Below are 16,728 nucleotides of genomic sequence, written 5' to 3' on the forward strand. Positions count from 1 at the left end.
AGGAAAGATAGCTCCAAATAAGCCAGAGAACAACATTGTAATATTATATTCCATAATAACATTAATATTTAAGACAAACATAAAGGAAACTTGCTGAGGTACAGACTCCACTCAAATGATCTGCTCTTTTGTTTTGCAGCTTTACCCATCTGAGCAGCCACAGCTCACCTGTGGACTCAGGGTGATGTGTTCAGATGCATTCCTAGAACACCCAGGTCAGCAAAGCCTGTGGCAGAGGTTCTCAGCCCGCATACCCTGAGGCCATGGATCACAGTGCACTGTGACCCAAAGACTGCACGAAGACTGAAGCAGTTGCACTTCTACTCCATGAACTGAAACACAATGCCACTCCTTGGTATCTTGACACAACAAGCCTGACTGCACAACAGCTCATAAATTATTTGGCTAGAATTTGCCCCATTGGCTAGAATTTTTGCCAACTCTTCTGTAGCTTCTTCCATGTGTAAAACTGGTTTGTTGCAACTTTCTGAGAGTTATTTTCTGGCTGTTGCTACAGACAGGAAACATGAGACATTTGAACATAGAAATTGCACCCAGTATATTAAACCACCACATTTTCCTCATGAGCTCTCATCAAATATCTCTGCTATTTATTTTTAATAAATAGTCTTTCATGATGAAATATACACAGAACATGACTCAAGATTAAAAAGGATCACTAAGTATCAATTTCTTCAGAAATCAGGTCCCCAAAAGTGCCTCTCCCAAGAAACCAGGACATACAAATCCTGCTGTACCCACATTGCTGCCTATTAGTGACTGTTCCAATGTAATTACTACACTTTCTCAAACACAACTACACTTATTTGGAAGAGGAATTTGATACAGCGTATCAGGGCAAAGTCCAGTAAAAGGAAGAATCCAAGAGTTCATCAAGAATGCGTTAGCAAATAATATTTGTACCCCTGTTAAAGGCATGATCAGAAAACAAGCTAACCAAAGAAAACAAAATCTGTAAGAAAAGGGAACAAGTCTGGCTCACAGAATAAGGTTGTTACAACAAAATGCTACCATCAACACATAACTCAAGATGGTTTGGACTCAATTTTCAGGATGTATGGTATTGACCCAGGGAAAATCTGTCATTTAATGGTTGGCTGCCCACAGCATGCACAAGTGAATTATACCAATGCTTCAGTGCATTTGCTAAGTGCTTGCGCTGAAAAATCTGTTGGAACACTTTTATTTGAGAACGTGAATTACAGGATTAATACATGGCCAACAAAACAACAGCAAATCTAAAAATCAGGCTCCTGTGACATTAGGCAGACTAATTAGCAGTTCTCCAGGGCAAGAGCCAGTTCTGGCAGCCCATGAACACCCAGCCCTGCAGCTGTTATTGCCAGCTTTGGCTGTAAGGAATAAGAGAAACAGCCCTAAGGAGTTCCATTATTATTGTCAAGATGCTGATTCTAGACAGACTCAAGTATTATAAACTTGCCCAGTTCCACCTCCAGAAACAAAATACAGCACTAGGAGAAGTTACTCTCAAAAGATGTTAAAGATGAAAAACTGACACCTTTGTCATTACAAAATCCAGTGTCTACTCAGACTCAGAAATGTTTGATGTATAGGCTAACAGAAGGGAATCTCAGTACTCCCATCATCAAACTGTCCCTCTTCTAAAGTGTTCAGCTAAATTCACTTATCAAATACAAGTTGTACTTTGACATTAACACAGCTGCATTGATAAACCTGGAAGTAATTTAGGGAGTGCCTCTGGATAACACAGGTATAACAGAAACCAGTCAAATAATGTGGTTTAAATGTTAATGAAAATTAAAATCAACAACCTTGTGCCTTCTGGGAGCAACCATTTTATTTTGCCATTATCCATCACATTCCTTTTAAATTTTTACCTTTTAAATGTCTGACAAAATGTTGTAATACAGACAATTCAGCAAAGAGCCCTTTTTTCAGGAAGTGTAGAACTAAGACACTTACTTCCTATTTCTCCACTAAATTTGGTATTTTACATAATGTTTCAGTCATACTATGTTTGGTCTGACATTTTCCCCCACAGCAGCTTGTATTTGATATTTATAATCAGTGAAAAAAACCTGCTGCTTTCAAGAGGTTAAATGGTTACAATCACAGCCCTCTTTTTCTAGCAGGAGGTGGGGAAATACAGCTATTTCAAAAGAAGCAGTTTTGGGAATGTTGGAATCATTGGGGTTGGAAGGGACCTCAGGCTGAAAAAATGGTCAAAACTCAATTCCCATAACATTGTTCAAAAAGGGACTTTTTGTAAATAAGCAAACACTTTAACCTGAGTAGCATAAATAGTATCATGTAATTGATATAACTGATGATTATTTCAAAGCATAACTACAAGCCAAATTTTAGGTTGTTTAATTTTTAACTGTGCATTCCCAGATCAAGACATTTTTTAGTTGCTTCTAGGTTTATCTTTAGTTCTGAATTCAGAGAGGTTTTAGTATTTACCTTGTAAAGGGTTTATATTCACAAATAACTGGTATCTGTTGCTATTCTTTTTACATGGATCTTAAAAATAATATTTTCTTGAAAGATTTGTGTGTGTTTATAGGCACACACAAAGTAGAATCATAAAAATTATAAATAATAACTAAATAATAAAGCTTTAGAAAAATGAGGAGGTGTTTGATGTTATAGTGGAAACATATGCATGTAACTATGCCAGATGTATTTAGACTACACTACATTATAGTCTCAGAGAAATGTTTCCTTTTGAATAGTGGTCACTGAGTATCTGGAGCCAGCCAGGAGGAGCCATTAGGCACAATAACTCCAGAGGTATTTAGACCAGAGGGCTCAAACTTTTCATACCCTCTGAAATGTGCAATTTTATGAGCATTAACTAGGATATATGACAGTCTCCAAGATTTCTATTTAACTAGGCAATTCAAAGGGGGTTTGGTGATGTTAAAGTAATTAACATGCAATCTGTTTTAGTAACTGCTCAATTGTGAAAATCTAAAGTTTAGAACCATACTTTGAACAACTGAACACTTGGGCAAACCAAAAGACAGCACAGCAATTGTGAAGAACCATAAACTCACCTAAACCAAACTTTTGTTTATCATACATGCAGTTTGTCAAATAAGACTGTAATGAAAGGCTAAAAGACATTTTTGGAATGTTATTCTATCATTTGTTTTAAAAATTCATGCGTTTATGAACTATTAATGTATTTAAAGATCCACTGTGTTAAGCTTTCAGCAATACCTAGAGGATGCAATTAAGCTTGCACTCATTTTTAATTTAAGTATGGAAGATTTATAACTTTTTAAATTGTTATTGTGCTGCCTGTTTACTCATGAATTTGCTGAGGGTGCCATAGAAAATACCGAGGCAAGTACCATATTAATTATTCTAATTACACTAGTTTTTATTTTATGGATAGAATTAATATTACCGTGAATTTCTTGTTGTAGTTATTTAAAGTTGTCTTCCTCTGGCATGAATACTGAGATACTTTTGTTGCAGTAAATGCTGGCATTTCCAATTCAGGTACATTCAGAGGAGGAGATTGACGTTGCTCCTAACAAGGAGAAAAAAAGAAGGGTTGGTGACACACATGGCAAATAGCTTAAAAATACAAAAAAATACATTTCATGAGCCCAAAATACAAACCTTTGGAGAGCAGGAAAGAAAATAATAATGGTCCTGTCATCCTAGGAAAAACATTTGATTTCACATTGGCTGCACTGACAGTACCAGTTTATCTGGTGATTACTGGGATTTCTGATTTTCTGCACTAAGTTCTTCCAGGGAGTTTTCAATGGCACTGCCATTTAAAAAACAAAAAAAGGCTTTCTAAATGATGCGTGTCTCTACTACTCTTACTATTGCAGTAAGTTGGAAAAACTACAAAGCTTCAAGAGCAAACAAGCTCTAAAGAACAGAGTTTTCACAGAAAACACTAGATTATTCAGTACAAGATTAGGGATATTAGACTAAATAGAAATGCTCAAATAACTGACTTTTTCAGTCTGTAGCTAAATTCAGTAGTGGAGGAAAAATGTTTGTATGAATTGGAAATAGAGTTTTCTCCCATCTTGCAGGTAAAATGATAGGACACTTTTTCTTTTGGATTTAATTCATTAAGCTAAATGTTCAATATTGGGGTCATTTTAGAGTGAAGGAAACATTAATAAACAGCTACAGAAGAGCAACCTCCATCCTTTTTTCACCCGACAGCCAGTGTTCACCTTATCATGTGGTTTCTCCCTTAGTCAATTCCCACAGATGCTGATCCAATCCAAACGTCATTTTCACATATTCACCAAAACAAGGTAAAGGACCCAGATGCCAAAACTTGAAAGGGCATTTCCTAATCTCCAGGCTGCCTCCATGCTCATTCACTTTTCACCTAATTTTGCTCCATGCAAAACAGACCAAGAGCATACAGGTCTGTGGGCAACCCACCCCTGAAGAATGGGAAGGGAATTCTCTTGACAGGCAGGATTCAGAGTCATATCCCCATTGGCAAAGGAGTCCTGAGCACAAGTCCTCAACATGTGAGTGTCCTGACCAGGGAGCAACCTGAAAAAGGCAGTCTTGCTTTGGTTTTCTGCTGCTTTATATATCCAGTCCTTCAATTCCTTCACCTTCTTTAATGTGCCAAATCTGAAATACTTCACAAACATGTAGTACCTTCAGCAGTTCTGCGTATTTTTTTGCTCTTGGTCCTTTTGCTTGAAAACTTTTGGCAGATGTGTCGAAAACCTATTGCATTGCACTACTCAAAAGCCACAGGGAAAGGGTCCAACAATAACAATAAAAAATATCATGAAGACACACAAAAGAAATTTTCACACTAATAATGGAATGATGAGCCCTTTCTCCTCTGTATCCAATCACACAGACAAAAGGTTAGCAAACGTATAAGCATGTGTGTATCTTCATAACCACACCCCCAAATATAATTTCATGCTAAATTGCCTATGACACAAAGTAGTTAAATAACAGTATTCACACACACAAAAGGTATTTGCTTGCACAACTGAAGGGGCAGTGAATTATATGGTGGTTTTCATAGCATACACTGAAAGGAAGAAAGCTATTTTATGTGTAAGACCGGTCTTGGGAATAACCAAAATAGGTTTCAGTCAAGACAACAACACAAGTCATCTATTTCTGTACACATTCATGAATTATATTTTTAATTGATTTTAAATCACATAAACTATGATGGATTAACGCTAATATACTTCTTGAAATGCTGGTGCCAGCTGCAAAGATTGTGAACAAACAGAATGTTACTAAATAGAATATTTAATAAGCTGTTACCTTCGTTAGGACACAGACACATGAAGAACAAGAGCCCTACATGCAGCAATACCTGGTACTGTGGAGGAGGGCAAAACCAATACAGGAGATCTATGAATTTAAGAGTGTGATAGACTGGACCTAAACATCCTGTTCCTGCCTTATCAGAGATACTTGAGCATTTTCCTTAATCTGCAAGAATTCGACATTTAGTTAACTGGACTTGATTATCTATATCACCAGAAGAAACTCTGGATGGATACAAACAGCAAAAAAATCTGGCAAACAATAATTACTACAGTCTGATTTGCAGGGAATATTATAATGCTTGCATGTGAAGTATAGAAATGATCTATCAGCAGCAGAACATGAGCAGTATTGATACTGCTTTTTGGTGGAAAAACCAGATGTGGAAAAAATTGTTTGTACAGATTACAGGACAAACCTAAAGTTCCATCAATAGCAATTACAGTGAATGAGGAATCCTGGAAACTCATTACATCAAAATAATTTCTAGTACTGGGAAGAAGCAACTACAGAAAAGAGAAAAATAGTAAAATATAAGCATTAAAAATTGTTTGGTTTTTTTTTTCCCAGATAATTCTACATTAAAATGAAATTATAGTGTACTGCACAGGGGCAACCACTGAAAAATATCCAAATGTGTAGGTTACTTAATCACTAGAGCCAGTCAGAGTTTCTACCCCACGTCCAGGCTGCAGTGAATGTCACTTTCTACTCCTTCACAGTGACATTTTCCACATGGCATAAGCAGGCAAAACAGCCTGTACCACTAACATCAATTTGTAAAGCAGACAGACTTGGCTGCAGAATTAATCTTGTGGGGGACTACTTTGCTCTTTGTCAAATTATTTTTTAACACACCGAGAAGTATAATGACATAGGGAAATAATGAGAAAATGAAGCAGCAGTGAAAGAAGCGCACAGAGGCAACCAGCCAGCAGCTTTGTAAAGCCCAGGCAGCACTGACCAAATAATAAAGTCCTCTGATATCCAGCATTTTATGAAGAGAAGGCAGACAGTTTATAAGTTTCATTTTTATTTCCTGAGAAACTGACTGTCAGTTTGAAGGATTTCTTCCATTACTTACAGCCTCTCTCTCTCACAAGGAAACAGTGAGATGCTCCAGAAAATGTTAAATATGAGCTGCCTGACACAAGATAAGACAAAGGATCAAAAGATGGCACTTTTCTTTCCCTAATTTGGAGAAAAATCCTTTGTTCAAATAAATAAATTTCTTTTCCTATCTAGGAAGAAAAAAACAAAAACCCCAAACAAACTAATTAGCTAACAACTTCTAGGTTCTGACTGAGGAAAAGGCAGAAGAGATGCAGTCACAGCACAGTTCTTAAGGCTGCTGAGTGTGCAGCGACCCTTACCGATCTCTTCCTCTTTTATCCCTCTGAAAGCCTCCCCTCTGCCTCTTTCTCTTCCATAGCCCAGGAAACATCAGTACTTTCTAGCACGTGGGGATGCCCTTGTGTACGTATCAATGTCCACGTCCTGCTGTTGTCAAGGATACCTATCTGCTTGTGGTGGGAAAGGTGTCTCTGGAAAAGGGCAGACCTTTGCCAGAGAAATATTTTGCTTCCCTTTTAAAGCAGATATTTGGCTACCATATTTCTAAAGCTTATTAAATTAAATGATGGCTACTAGTCCTAAAAGTCAACTGTGACCAAATGAATCAATAATAATTCTGACCACCTTAAATTTGGTCAACCAGCCTTTTACTCCCTATAAATCATTGACATCAGAGCATCTCTCGGATCATTCACAACCACAGAAAAATGTACTTTAATGACAATTGTAATTAGGATGTTAGCTAATGGTCTGTAACTCTGACTTTATTCCCCTTGTTTTGCATGGAGAAGGGCATTTCTTATCACTGATGCAGTAAAACAAATGTCCTGAATGAAGAACAACCTTCCAAATAGGCTACTGTAGGATCTGAAAGACAAAATCTTACTGCTATTGATATTAATGGGAATTTGACCACAAAACTACATGGGGATAAGATTTCACCCAACGCATTCCCCCACTGCAGTCCATTCCTTTTACTTCAAAATCTTCATGATCTAGCGTGAGTTCAGGGTTTGTTAATTCACTTTCATTTCACATTTTACAAGTCTGACATAACAAACCAAATTTGTCTTCAGTGAAACTCCAATTAAATTACATTATGTATGAGTTCAGTCTACTACTTAAAAAGAAAATTAACCTTTACTTCAATCTTTCCTCATTTCTCAAGGCAGAAAAAAGAATTAGCATGGTGATACTGCAACAATAAAATTATTTTTAAATTTGCTACACTCCTAGAATTCTTGTTTTCTCCTTGTTTGCCTTACAAAATGTTTATTGCCTTAGAGCAACTATATAATTAAGATTGGTCTTAACTATAAGCTTTAAAAATAACAGTATAGCTGCCACTGGCTTCCTTATTGTACTCTACATTTATTAGTATGAAATCTTTATGTTTCAATAAAAACAGAAGCTGTTACTTGCAGAGTAAGTCTCAAAATATAATAATGATCTCCTGACAGTGCTGACAACTTTTTCAGAAGTTTATGCTCCATCAATATTACAAAAGGAGTTTTATATAAAAGAAAACTAAGGCAGTTGCCTTCTCATTGACTTAAAAAAATTGGAGGAATTTTGGAGAAAGACGAAGGCATTTCTTGCTTCGAAAAGAAAAGAAAATTATGAAAACATATTTTCTGAGCTATCTAAATCTATAGGTCTCCTCACACTGCTGAAATTAAGAACGTACATAAAGGGTAATTCAGTTTACTTTTAATGCTGATGTGAAACTTTCAAGAAGGCTCACAGGATTTTGTTTATGGTTTTGATGCATTTATTGTTTAGAGAACTTCTTTGCATTCTCTGTATTTCTATTTTTACGGCCTATAAGATAAAATAAAGCAGTAGTTACAAGGCTTACTTTCAGGGGTTTTTTTTCTTTTTGTATTAATTTCTTTGGTCTGTTCTCCCTCCAGCAGATTCACTGAAAATATTATAAATTTATTGCAAAAATATATCCTTGGAAGGATTTCAAATATAAACACACATTCTATCATGGAATCATACTGAGTCTGAGAGTGACAGCTCCATCTGGTGTATTCACTCCCCCCTCCCCCAGCCCAAACTGTTATTAAACAGTAATTCTTATAAGTAAAAACCTTGAAAATAATTTCTGGCAATGAAAATGAAACATGACTGAAAAAAAAAAAATCAGGAGCTACAGTTTTTCTTGGGAAAGGATGGTATTTATGAATCAATCATCTTTCATAATCTAAAGATCAAGATGAGGAAGCAGCAAACAGTTGAACATTGCTGTTAAATATTCAGGCATTCTGTGCCTCACAGGGGGGGCACATGCTGCACATCCTGCCATGGTCCCAGTGTGGTCACAGAGCCTAATCCAGACCCTCAGGAATCAGCAGGAATCCCTCACTTTACTTCAGAGAGCTTTAGATCAGACTTGTAGTTCTCCTGACATATGAATTAACTCCTTTGCCGGTGCACATTAAACCCACCACTGCAAGGCTCAGGTGGGTGCAGAACGAGGGATCAGCTTCATCCAGCTGCTGTGCAGGGCCTATTTCATGGCTCAGTGGCATGAGCTGGGCATCCTCACCAAAACCCCATCACTTACAGTCTGTGCTGAGGTATTGAATACCACTGCTTCTCACTATGCTTCAATCTGAGAAATTAACAGATAATTTTGTCAGATATAGATCAGAGGAAAACATCATCATCCATTGCTTCAAGGTCAAACACCATTTATCAAATAATCAGCCTGCCATTTACAATATCCTCTGGCTTACAGCTTCCATTGAGAGATAATAGAATATAATAAAACTTTTTTTTCTCTTAGCACAATTTTACTTGATAGTGCTAAGTCTGTAAACACATGTCCACAGCCTACAGCAGTCTTCTTTTCATAGGTCCTTCCAGGGCCCAGCTGTTAGCTGATCAACCTGCTATAGCAAAACTTGTAATATTTTTGCATTGTTTTGAGGAGGCCAAGTATTCCATCAGGAGCCCATTGAAATGCACTGCTCTCACTGGGATATTTACCATGATATTGATGTATTTGAGCAAATACCACAAGTACCAGCATAGGAACAAGTGCCTCATTGATGGATATTGCAGAGAGAGCTGGGGCTGTTCAGCCTCTTAAGGCTCCAGGAAGACCTAACAGCAGCCTTCCAGTAATTAAAGAGGTTACAAGAGAGCGAGGCTTGTTACAAGGGCACAGGACAAGGTGAATTGGCTTTATACCATCAGAGGAGAAATTTCAATTAGGTGTACAGAAGAAATTCTTTTCTGTGAGGGTGTTGAGGCACTGGAAGAGGTTGTCCAAAGAAGCTGTGGGTGCCCCATCCCTGGAAGTGTTCAAGGCCGGGTTGGATGGGGCTTTGAGCAACCTGATCTTGTGGAAAGTGTCCCTGGCCAGGGCAGGGCAGTGGAAGCTGGATGATTTCTAAGGTCACTTCCAGCACAAACCACTCTGCGATTCCGCATTACCACTTTGTAACCTGTGATGACACAGTAACTCTGCACTACCAGACACTGATAGAGAAGGCATACAATATGCTTTCAATCTATTAAAAATGTGTGAATTACTCATAAATTTTAGAGAAAATATTTTTACATTCAAATATCATGACACAATTATATCTGGTTTAGATTAAAAAAAAAAAATCCCGGCCATTCATTTTGGATATCACTGTATTCGCACTGCAGGATCTGTCTTACCATAAGATGATACTTCAGTTCTGAATCAACTGGTCTTCCCGCTTCCATGCAGGCTGTAAACCAGGAGATATCCAGTAGTTCAAACCTAGAGCTGTCACCCACAGCCTGTCCTTTCAGCCAGTCCAGCACCTCCAGGTAAGAGTTGTTCTCAGCCACAATATGAGTGACAGAGTCACTGTCAAGAAGTACACAAAAAGTTTTCTTTTTTTTTCACTGAATCCAACTGTACACAGATACAGAGCTGTTATTTCCATACTTACTTACCATCCACTTCCTGAAAATTGCAGTCTATATTGTATGTTAGGATGTGGGAAGCACTTAAGTTTTCATATCACCATATATCTATTCCAGTCACTGACTCTGCCTTGAGGGAAGACTCTAGTCTGACAGCTCCTGTAAGTGCAGCATTTTCTTTCCCGAAGGATCACTTACCTTCCATAGACACTAACCTAACACACATTCTTTGCAATTCTGAAAATACTTAGCTTACACAAGGAGTACCATAATTAAAAAGCTGCTTGACAACACCTGACAGCCTCTTCCCAATATTCTTCATCAATGAGTGAAAACTTTGCAACATTAGAAAGTCAGTTAACAATAATTATTTAAAACTTTACAGCTAGTAATACCTTTCTGGGTATCTAAGTTTTCTTTACTTACGTGAAGCTGTTCATATGGCATTGAGAAATGTTCATTAATTAAATCTTGTTAACTACATGCTCCATCTAAACACCACTTCCTTGCTGCTAAGCCAGTCTAGCAAAAATGATGGTTTAGTAAATACAAAATTTACAGCTTGAATTGTTGTTTAATACATTATATGGTGTACATAGCCTAAAAATACAATAGCACAAACACTATTGCAGTAAATTTGGGTTGTTGTACTAGAACAACATTGGAAAGGATCACATGATTAAAAAGACACACTTCTGCACCTGTCACAGGAGAATAATGGACAGGGAAAAAGTTACGTTTCAAGAAAAGATTACATGCATATTTAGGATGACCTGTAAGTTTCTACCTGGCCTGCTGATGTTTCTCAGCCAGTTTAAAAAAACAAAGACTTGGTAGGAAATTTTGAGTGATTCTGAGTGTTCCTGCTCCCCATACAGCCCACGAGGGGGCTGTCACCCACACAAAAAACACCAGAGAAAGGAAAGAATTCTTCATTTCCATGAACTTGTAGGACCTTGGTATCTCCAAAACATATTCCAATATTAATTTCTATCAGGTAACAGATTCCTAAACTTCTTGCAGGAAAGGCACAGACAGTCAGTGTCACTATTTGACACTATTTTTATACAAATAAAGCTAGAATTGGAACATAAATTGTCTTGATGGCAGGCACCTCCATTTGAAAGTCTCTGTGACTTTCCGGTAGCCCATGCTGGTGACAGCCTTGTGCGTATACAGTAAATTTCCAATGGACCTGACAGACTGCTCTGCAGCCCTTCTGTAACACCTGCAGAAGTTAAGGCATCAACCTGTCAAAGCAGGGAGGAGACCACTGGTGGAGATTGCTGGTTAGCATGGGCTTCAAAACATGTGCTGTTAAAGGCAGACTGCACAACCTTTCAAAGCAAATTACCTTCCAGAAGACCAAGAAAATCCCTTGGCCTGTCTCTGTGATCCTTATTCATACAAGTAATCACCAAATAAGTCATGAAATCAGAATGACAAATACTGTAATCACTCCATAGAAAACTTATCAAATAACTCTCCAATGCAATAAACATGCTTCATTTCGGAAATATAAGAAAGGTACTGAAAGGACTATGCTTCAGAACTGTGAAAACTGTCATGCTATAGCACAATTTTTTTCTCTCCATATAGTGGAACTTGTAGAGCAGAGTCCAATGAAAAAGAAAAAATCCCAATTGATTTTTTTCTACAAGATTACAAACACAGATTAAATGAATCTCCATGAAATATTGTTGGGTTTATTATTATTTAACCCTGCTAGGTTCTACTTTAATTAAACTGTCACATCTTTATACTTCAGTAAAAAAAAAAAAAAAAAATCAGTTAGAGACAAACAACTTCTGCTTCCTGTGGTTTATTTCACTTCTTATAAAATATTCATATATTATGTATTTGTACCAAGCTGCAGATCTGGGAACTTTGCCATAACTATGCTCACAGCAGCAGTTTAGCTGCTGTGTTCCAGTTTCCTCTCATACCTGTACAGCTGTGCTGTTTTCTTGGCGCAGAACATAACAAATTTAGCATTTCCTCTGGCATTTTCAAAGACAAAAATCAACAGTTAAATAGGTTTTTTTATCCAGTGGCAGCCAAGCTGAAATTAAACATAACACCTGCCTCATACAACTTACAGAAAGTCTGAAATACTGGCAATAAATACCTGTGTGTCAAAGCTGCCCAGATCAAGCATTTACACAGCCCTCTACAGATTATAAATGTAGGATTCAGAAGAGCACTCTTCATTTCTTTTTTTCCCCAAAAATTCAATTAGTTTTGTATCAGATGCTAATTGCCTACTTCTGCTCCATACCTTCTTGAATCTTGCTTTACAAATTATTTAACCCTCCCTTCTTCCTCAGGCTTTCAAAATTGATGGGATTGAAAAAAATCTGTGGAAATAAGCTTTTATAGGGAGGACCTAGCTGTACACTATCTTTGTACAGATCCAGAGAAATGATCAATACTGGCTTTCCTCCAGCTTTTCAGAGAACCTATGTAATGATGCAGCTCTTGGAAAACTGCATAATGACATAACTAGCACTTATATAAAGCACTCTTTGGAGGAAGCCTTCCTTCAGAATGAGTTGGCTTACTAAAACCAGACAAATCTGAAGCTGGACTGTATTTTCACTCTCAAATGCCACATCTGTGGTATTTTACTCCGAAGCTTTTTTCTCCAGTGCTCTTCTAGATTGTACCAAGGCATTAGCCAGTAACTTTGAGACTCACACCAGGGTAAAAAGATTAAATACTATAATACCAGAGATAATGTAGACAACTGCCCCCCTCAACCAATCACATTTTACACTCCTGTATATTTAACTTTTTTTCATTTTAGAAATTGGCCATTAAATTTAGATTAATCTTAACCTGACTTCAAAGAGGAAATAAACAATGACTGATTTGGATGAGCTAAAGACACAATTCACATGCAGACATATGAAAATTGGCATATTTAAGATAAATAAGAAACACACATTTTAAAAGTGAAAAATAATAAATTTTGCTAAGGTTTGTGATTTCCCTGCTCTCTGTCCAGAAGACAATAGAAATAAGCCACATACTGGGAACACCCACTGAACTCCTGAAACATATTTATAATGGGAAGAGCCAAGTATATCCACCAAAAACATAGGCAAAAACTTCAATCACAGTCACTCGTATGACTGTATTTATTGAATTAGAATGCTTCAAACAGCATTACTACATGTTATTTCAAAACATATAAACATTTTCCTACCTTAGCTCACTTTCTACTCTGAAACCTTTTCTTCTTCCTAGTTCCATCAAAAACATTCTTCTGGTCTTCCCCATCTTCCTCTGCATAATAAAAATGACAAAGTTACTGAATTTTATTTCATAACTGCAGGACAGCTTTGGGGAATGCAACTCTTTCTGTCTCTTCCTCTGGGAGATTACAGCTGGAGCTTTGAACCTATCCATGATGCAAGGTAGAAGTGCTTTCACTTGGGTAAAATAGAGGTAACATGCTTTCCGCCAGGCAACAGCTGTATTTAATGTCACCACCCATTGAAGTAATTTTCTTGCTTCCCCTCTGAAATCAAAAGCAGGTGCCACACAAGCAGAAACATCACTTGTTCCCTACCAGCTGGGACTTCTTCAACAAAAACACTCCAGACAGGTGCAAAAATGCTTTTATTCCCAAAACCAGCCATTGCCTACAAAGACTTTATCCAAATAATATTGATCATAGCAAAATCATCTCAAACTTTCAACCAGATCCTCAGCTAATTTAATGGCTGAGTTCCACCATTAATTTCTGCTTTCAAATATTTTTCAAATCTTACTTTTCCAAATTGCAGAGCACATTAGTTCACTAAACTAAATCCTATTTACTAAAATAAAAATAAATAAATAAAAGAGAACTCATTAGAGATGTGTTTAAATATACCTTTGGCATGCATGGCCAATATTGCTCTCTGGTTTTGGCCCTGCAGTGCACTGCTACCTGTGGCAGTCACAGAAGTAACAACATAAATAAAAAAAGCTTTTTGCTTTTAAGCACCCAGTGACCTCCAAATAGCTACAGAGGAGACAATGGAGGCCATTTACATTCCTCATCTAGAGGAGGGGGTGCTGCTCGTTGCCAACCTCATGTTGGATCCGGTTCCTTATGTCCCAGAATTTCCATCAGAGCAAGGTGAGCACAAACAACCAGGTTTACAGCATCTGCATCTACTTCAGCACAAATCTATTTCAGTGGTAAATATCCCTATTCCCATGTCAAGCTGGATTTTTATTTTTAACATAGCAGAGAATTTGGATTTTACTAGTCCTTCACAACACATCAGAAATGTTATATGTTACAATTCTCCTTGCTCAAATTCAGGAGGGGAAGCAAGGTGGAAAAATCCCTAAGTCAGATCTGTCAATTATATTTTCAGTTATTTTATCACCGATGGATATACAACCTGAGTTTCAGGAAAATGAGTCAAAACCTGTTTCCTGCAATTATGGCCCTGAGTTTAAAATTAAATTGTAAAAGTACTGCTGACATTTTCTGAGCCCTATAGCTCTTGCTGCTTCAACTGTATTATTGCAGATATAAAGAAATAGTTTTCATCAGAATGGAAACTAACCATCAAAAATTAATATAGAGCTTTCAGCTCTGGGGTCTTCCTGAGGCCATGAAGAAAATATATACATAGTGCAGTATATAGATTAGACTTCATTCATTTCTTTCTTTGCCTAAGGATAACCCAGAAGCCAAAATATCTATTCATCTTTTGGATTTATAATATTAAAATTGTCAAAATAAATCATTTCAAGCTTATTTTGAAATTATATGAGATATTTTCATAGGAACTGGAAAATCAACAAGCAGACTTCAAGAAGTTTAAGCAAAAGAATAGCAGCAAGGAAGCAATAAAAAAAAAAAAATAGTGATGGATCTGGCATTAAGGCTGAGCAATCTGTTTTGGTTGCTTCATGTCTTTTTTCCAGACTACTAATCCACCATTGAACACTGGTCACTTCCCTGTTTATAGCTGTCCTAGGCTTGGTAAAACACTTTATCTCAATCCCTACAAGGAATAAGGTATTTGAGAACAGATTCTTTACATATGTTAAACAAAGTTTTATTTTATGTTAAAATTAATTCAGGGCTCTAAAACATGTAAATATAATTTTCCCCAGTGTAACATCAATATGCTCAGTGCCAGTAAAATCCTTCTGGCATGAATAACAAGTTATTATTCCTTTGTGTTACTGTTATAACTCTTAAGCCAGATTTTCGAGGGTATTTAGGTGCCAAAAAACTGCAAACAGAGACCAAGTGGGATTTTCAAAATATCTAAGCAACCTAGGCACTTGGCTCCTTTGGAAATCAATTTCTGGCTTTGAACCTAATGCAAAGAGATTTTTCTCTAATAAACGCAGTAAAATATGAAAAATTCTCTGCCAATGATGCAATTTTATTAAATGTATCTTCTAAAATTAACAGGATTTCCATATCCCAGATGAGTGAATAACTCTCTCTCCTACAATATTATATCACAATATTTTTGACAGCACCACAGAAAGTAGAACATGCACTAGGGAGAAAGCAAATAAAACAGAGAAAAAGCATGTCTCTTATTTATGACAAAGGAAAAGCATACTGTTATCTGAGTCATGACACCACATATGATTCGTGGCCTAAAACCACAGAGACTTGCAGAAATTTTCCATCTCATTACAGTCTCATGGGGGTTCAGAGTATTTCACATTCCTTGAAGAAAATCCAGAGCAAACTTTTATGTTCTTGCTGTGGATCAGTTTTGCACACTACCAAAGGCAGAGATTAAGAATGAGACACAAATACTGATGGCCATTTAAGTAAACATCTTCTATCACTTGTGATGTGGGTGCCAACAACAGCATCCCAAACTCCTCAAACAGTGTCTCATACAGGCCTGAGGCCCAGGCTACTGAACAACTTCAAAGGGAGGTTCTTTGGGAGGAAAAGTGCTGGAAAGTACAGCTCCTCTGAATTTCAATATTCACACATGCTTTCACTGCATGTTCTTGATTATTGTCAGTCTTTTAGTGCCTTGCTGTCATGTGAGCTGCATTGTAAATATTTTATAAACTAGTACTTGTCCATTCATGTAGCTTTCACGAGGAGAATGGTGAAATTTGCTTTTAATACACAATCTGCTAACCCTCAGAGAAAGCACCTCTCAAATACCAACAATAAAAATCAGAGAAGTGATTGTTCAGATGCTTTCTTATTCCACATAGGCTTAACAGCATCCCATGCAGAATTGTTTCACAACGATTAATTTTCCTTAGCTTTTTCATTTAGTCATTTTTCTTCAGTAACTCAGTATTTTCCAATGAAGCAATTCATGGAAATTTTTTTATGCTTCTCGTATTTGTTTTTACCTAGATATTCCCATCACTATTCTTCTCTTTGAATCTGGCTTTCTTGGCTGCTAAGCATTTCCTTTGTCTTTTATATCTGTTCTACCA

General features: G+C 37.0%; 1 protein-coding gene across 8 annotated transcripts in view; it reads right to left on the reverse strand.

The window, feature by feature from the left end:
- The window catches only part of DNTT (DNA nucleotidylexotransferase), a 164,406-nt gene that overhangs the window by 77,874 nt on the left and 69,804 nt on the right, over positions 1 to 16,728 (reverse strand). For 5 of the 8 annotated variants that reach the window (XM_048310461.1, XM_048310460.1, XM_048310459.1 and 2 more), the window contains 3 exons: positions 13,496 to 13,575; positions 10,054 to 10,228; positions 3,419 to 3,544 (listed from right to left, as the gene is read on the reverse strand). In XM_048310461.1, coding sequence (XP_048166418.1) covers positions 3,419 to 3,544; positions 10,054 to 10,228; positions 13,496 to 13,575 — 381 coding nt within the window. Of the gene's footprint in view, positions 1 to 3,418; positions 3,545 to 10,053; positions 10,229 to 13,495; positions 14,040 to 16,728 lie in introns of those variants that run through there. The other 3 variants (XM_048310465.1, XM_048310464.1, XM_048310457.1) reach the window with 1 other exon arrangement.

The sequence above is a fragment of the Corvus hawaiiensis genome, chromosome 8 (genome assembly GCF_020740725.1).
Source record: "Corvus hawaiiensis isolate bCorHaw1 chromosome 8, bCorHaw1.pri.cur, whole genome shotgun sequence".
NCBI lineage: Eukaryota > Metazoa > Chordata > Aves > Passeriformes > Corvidae > Corvus > Corvus hawaiiensis.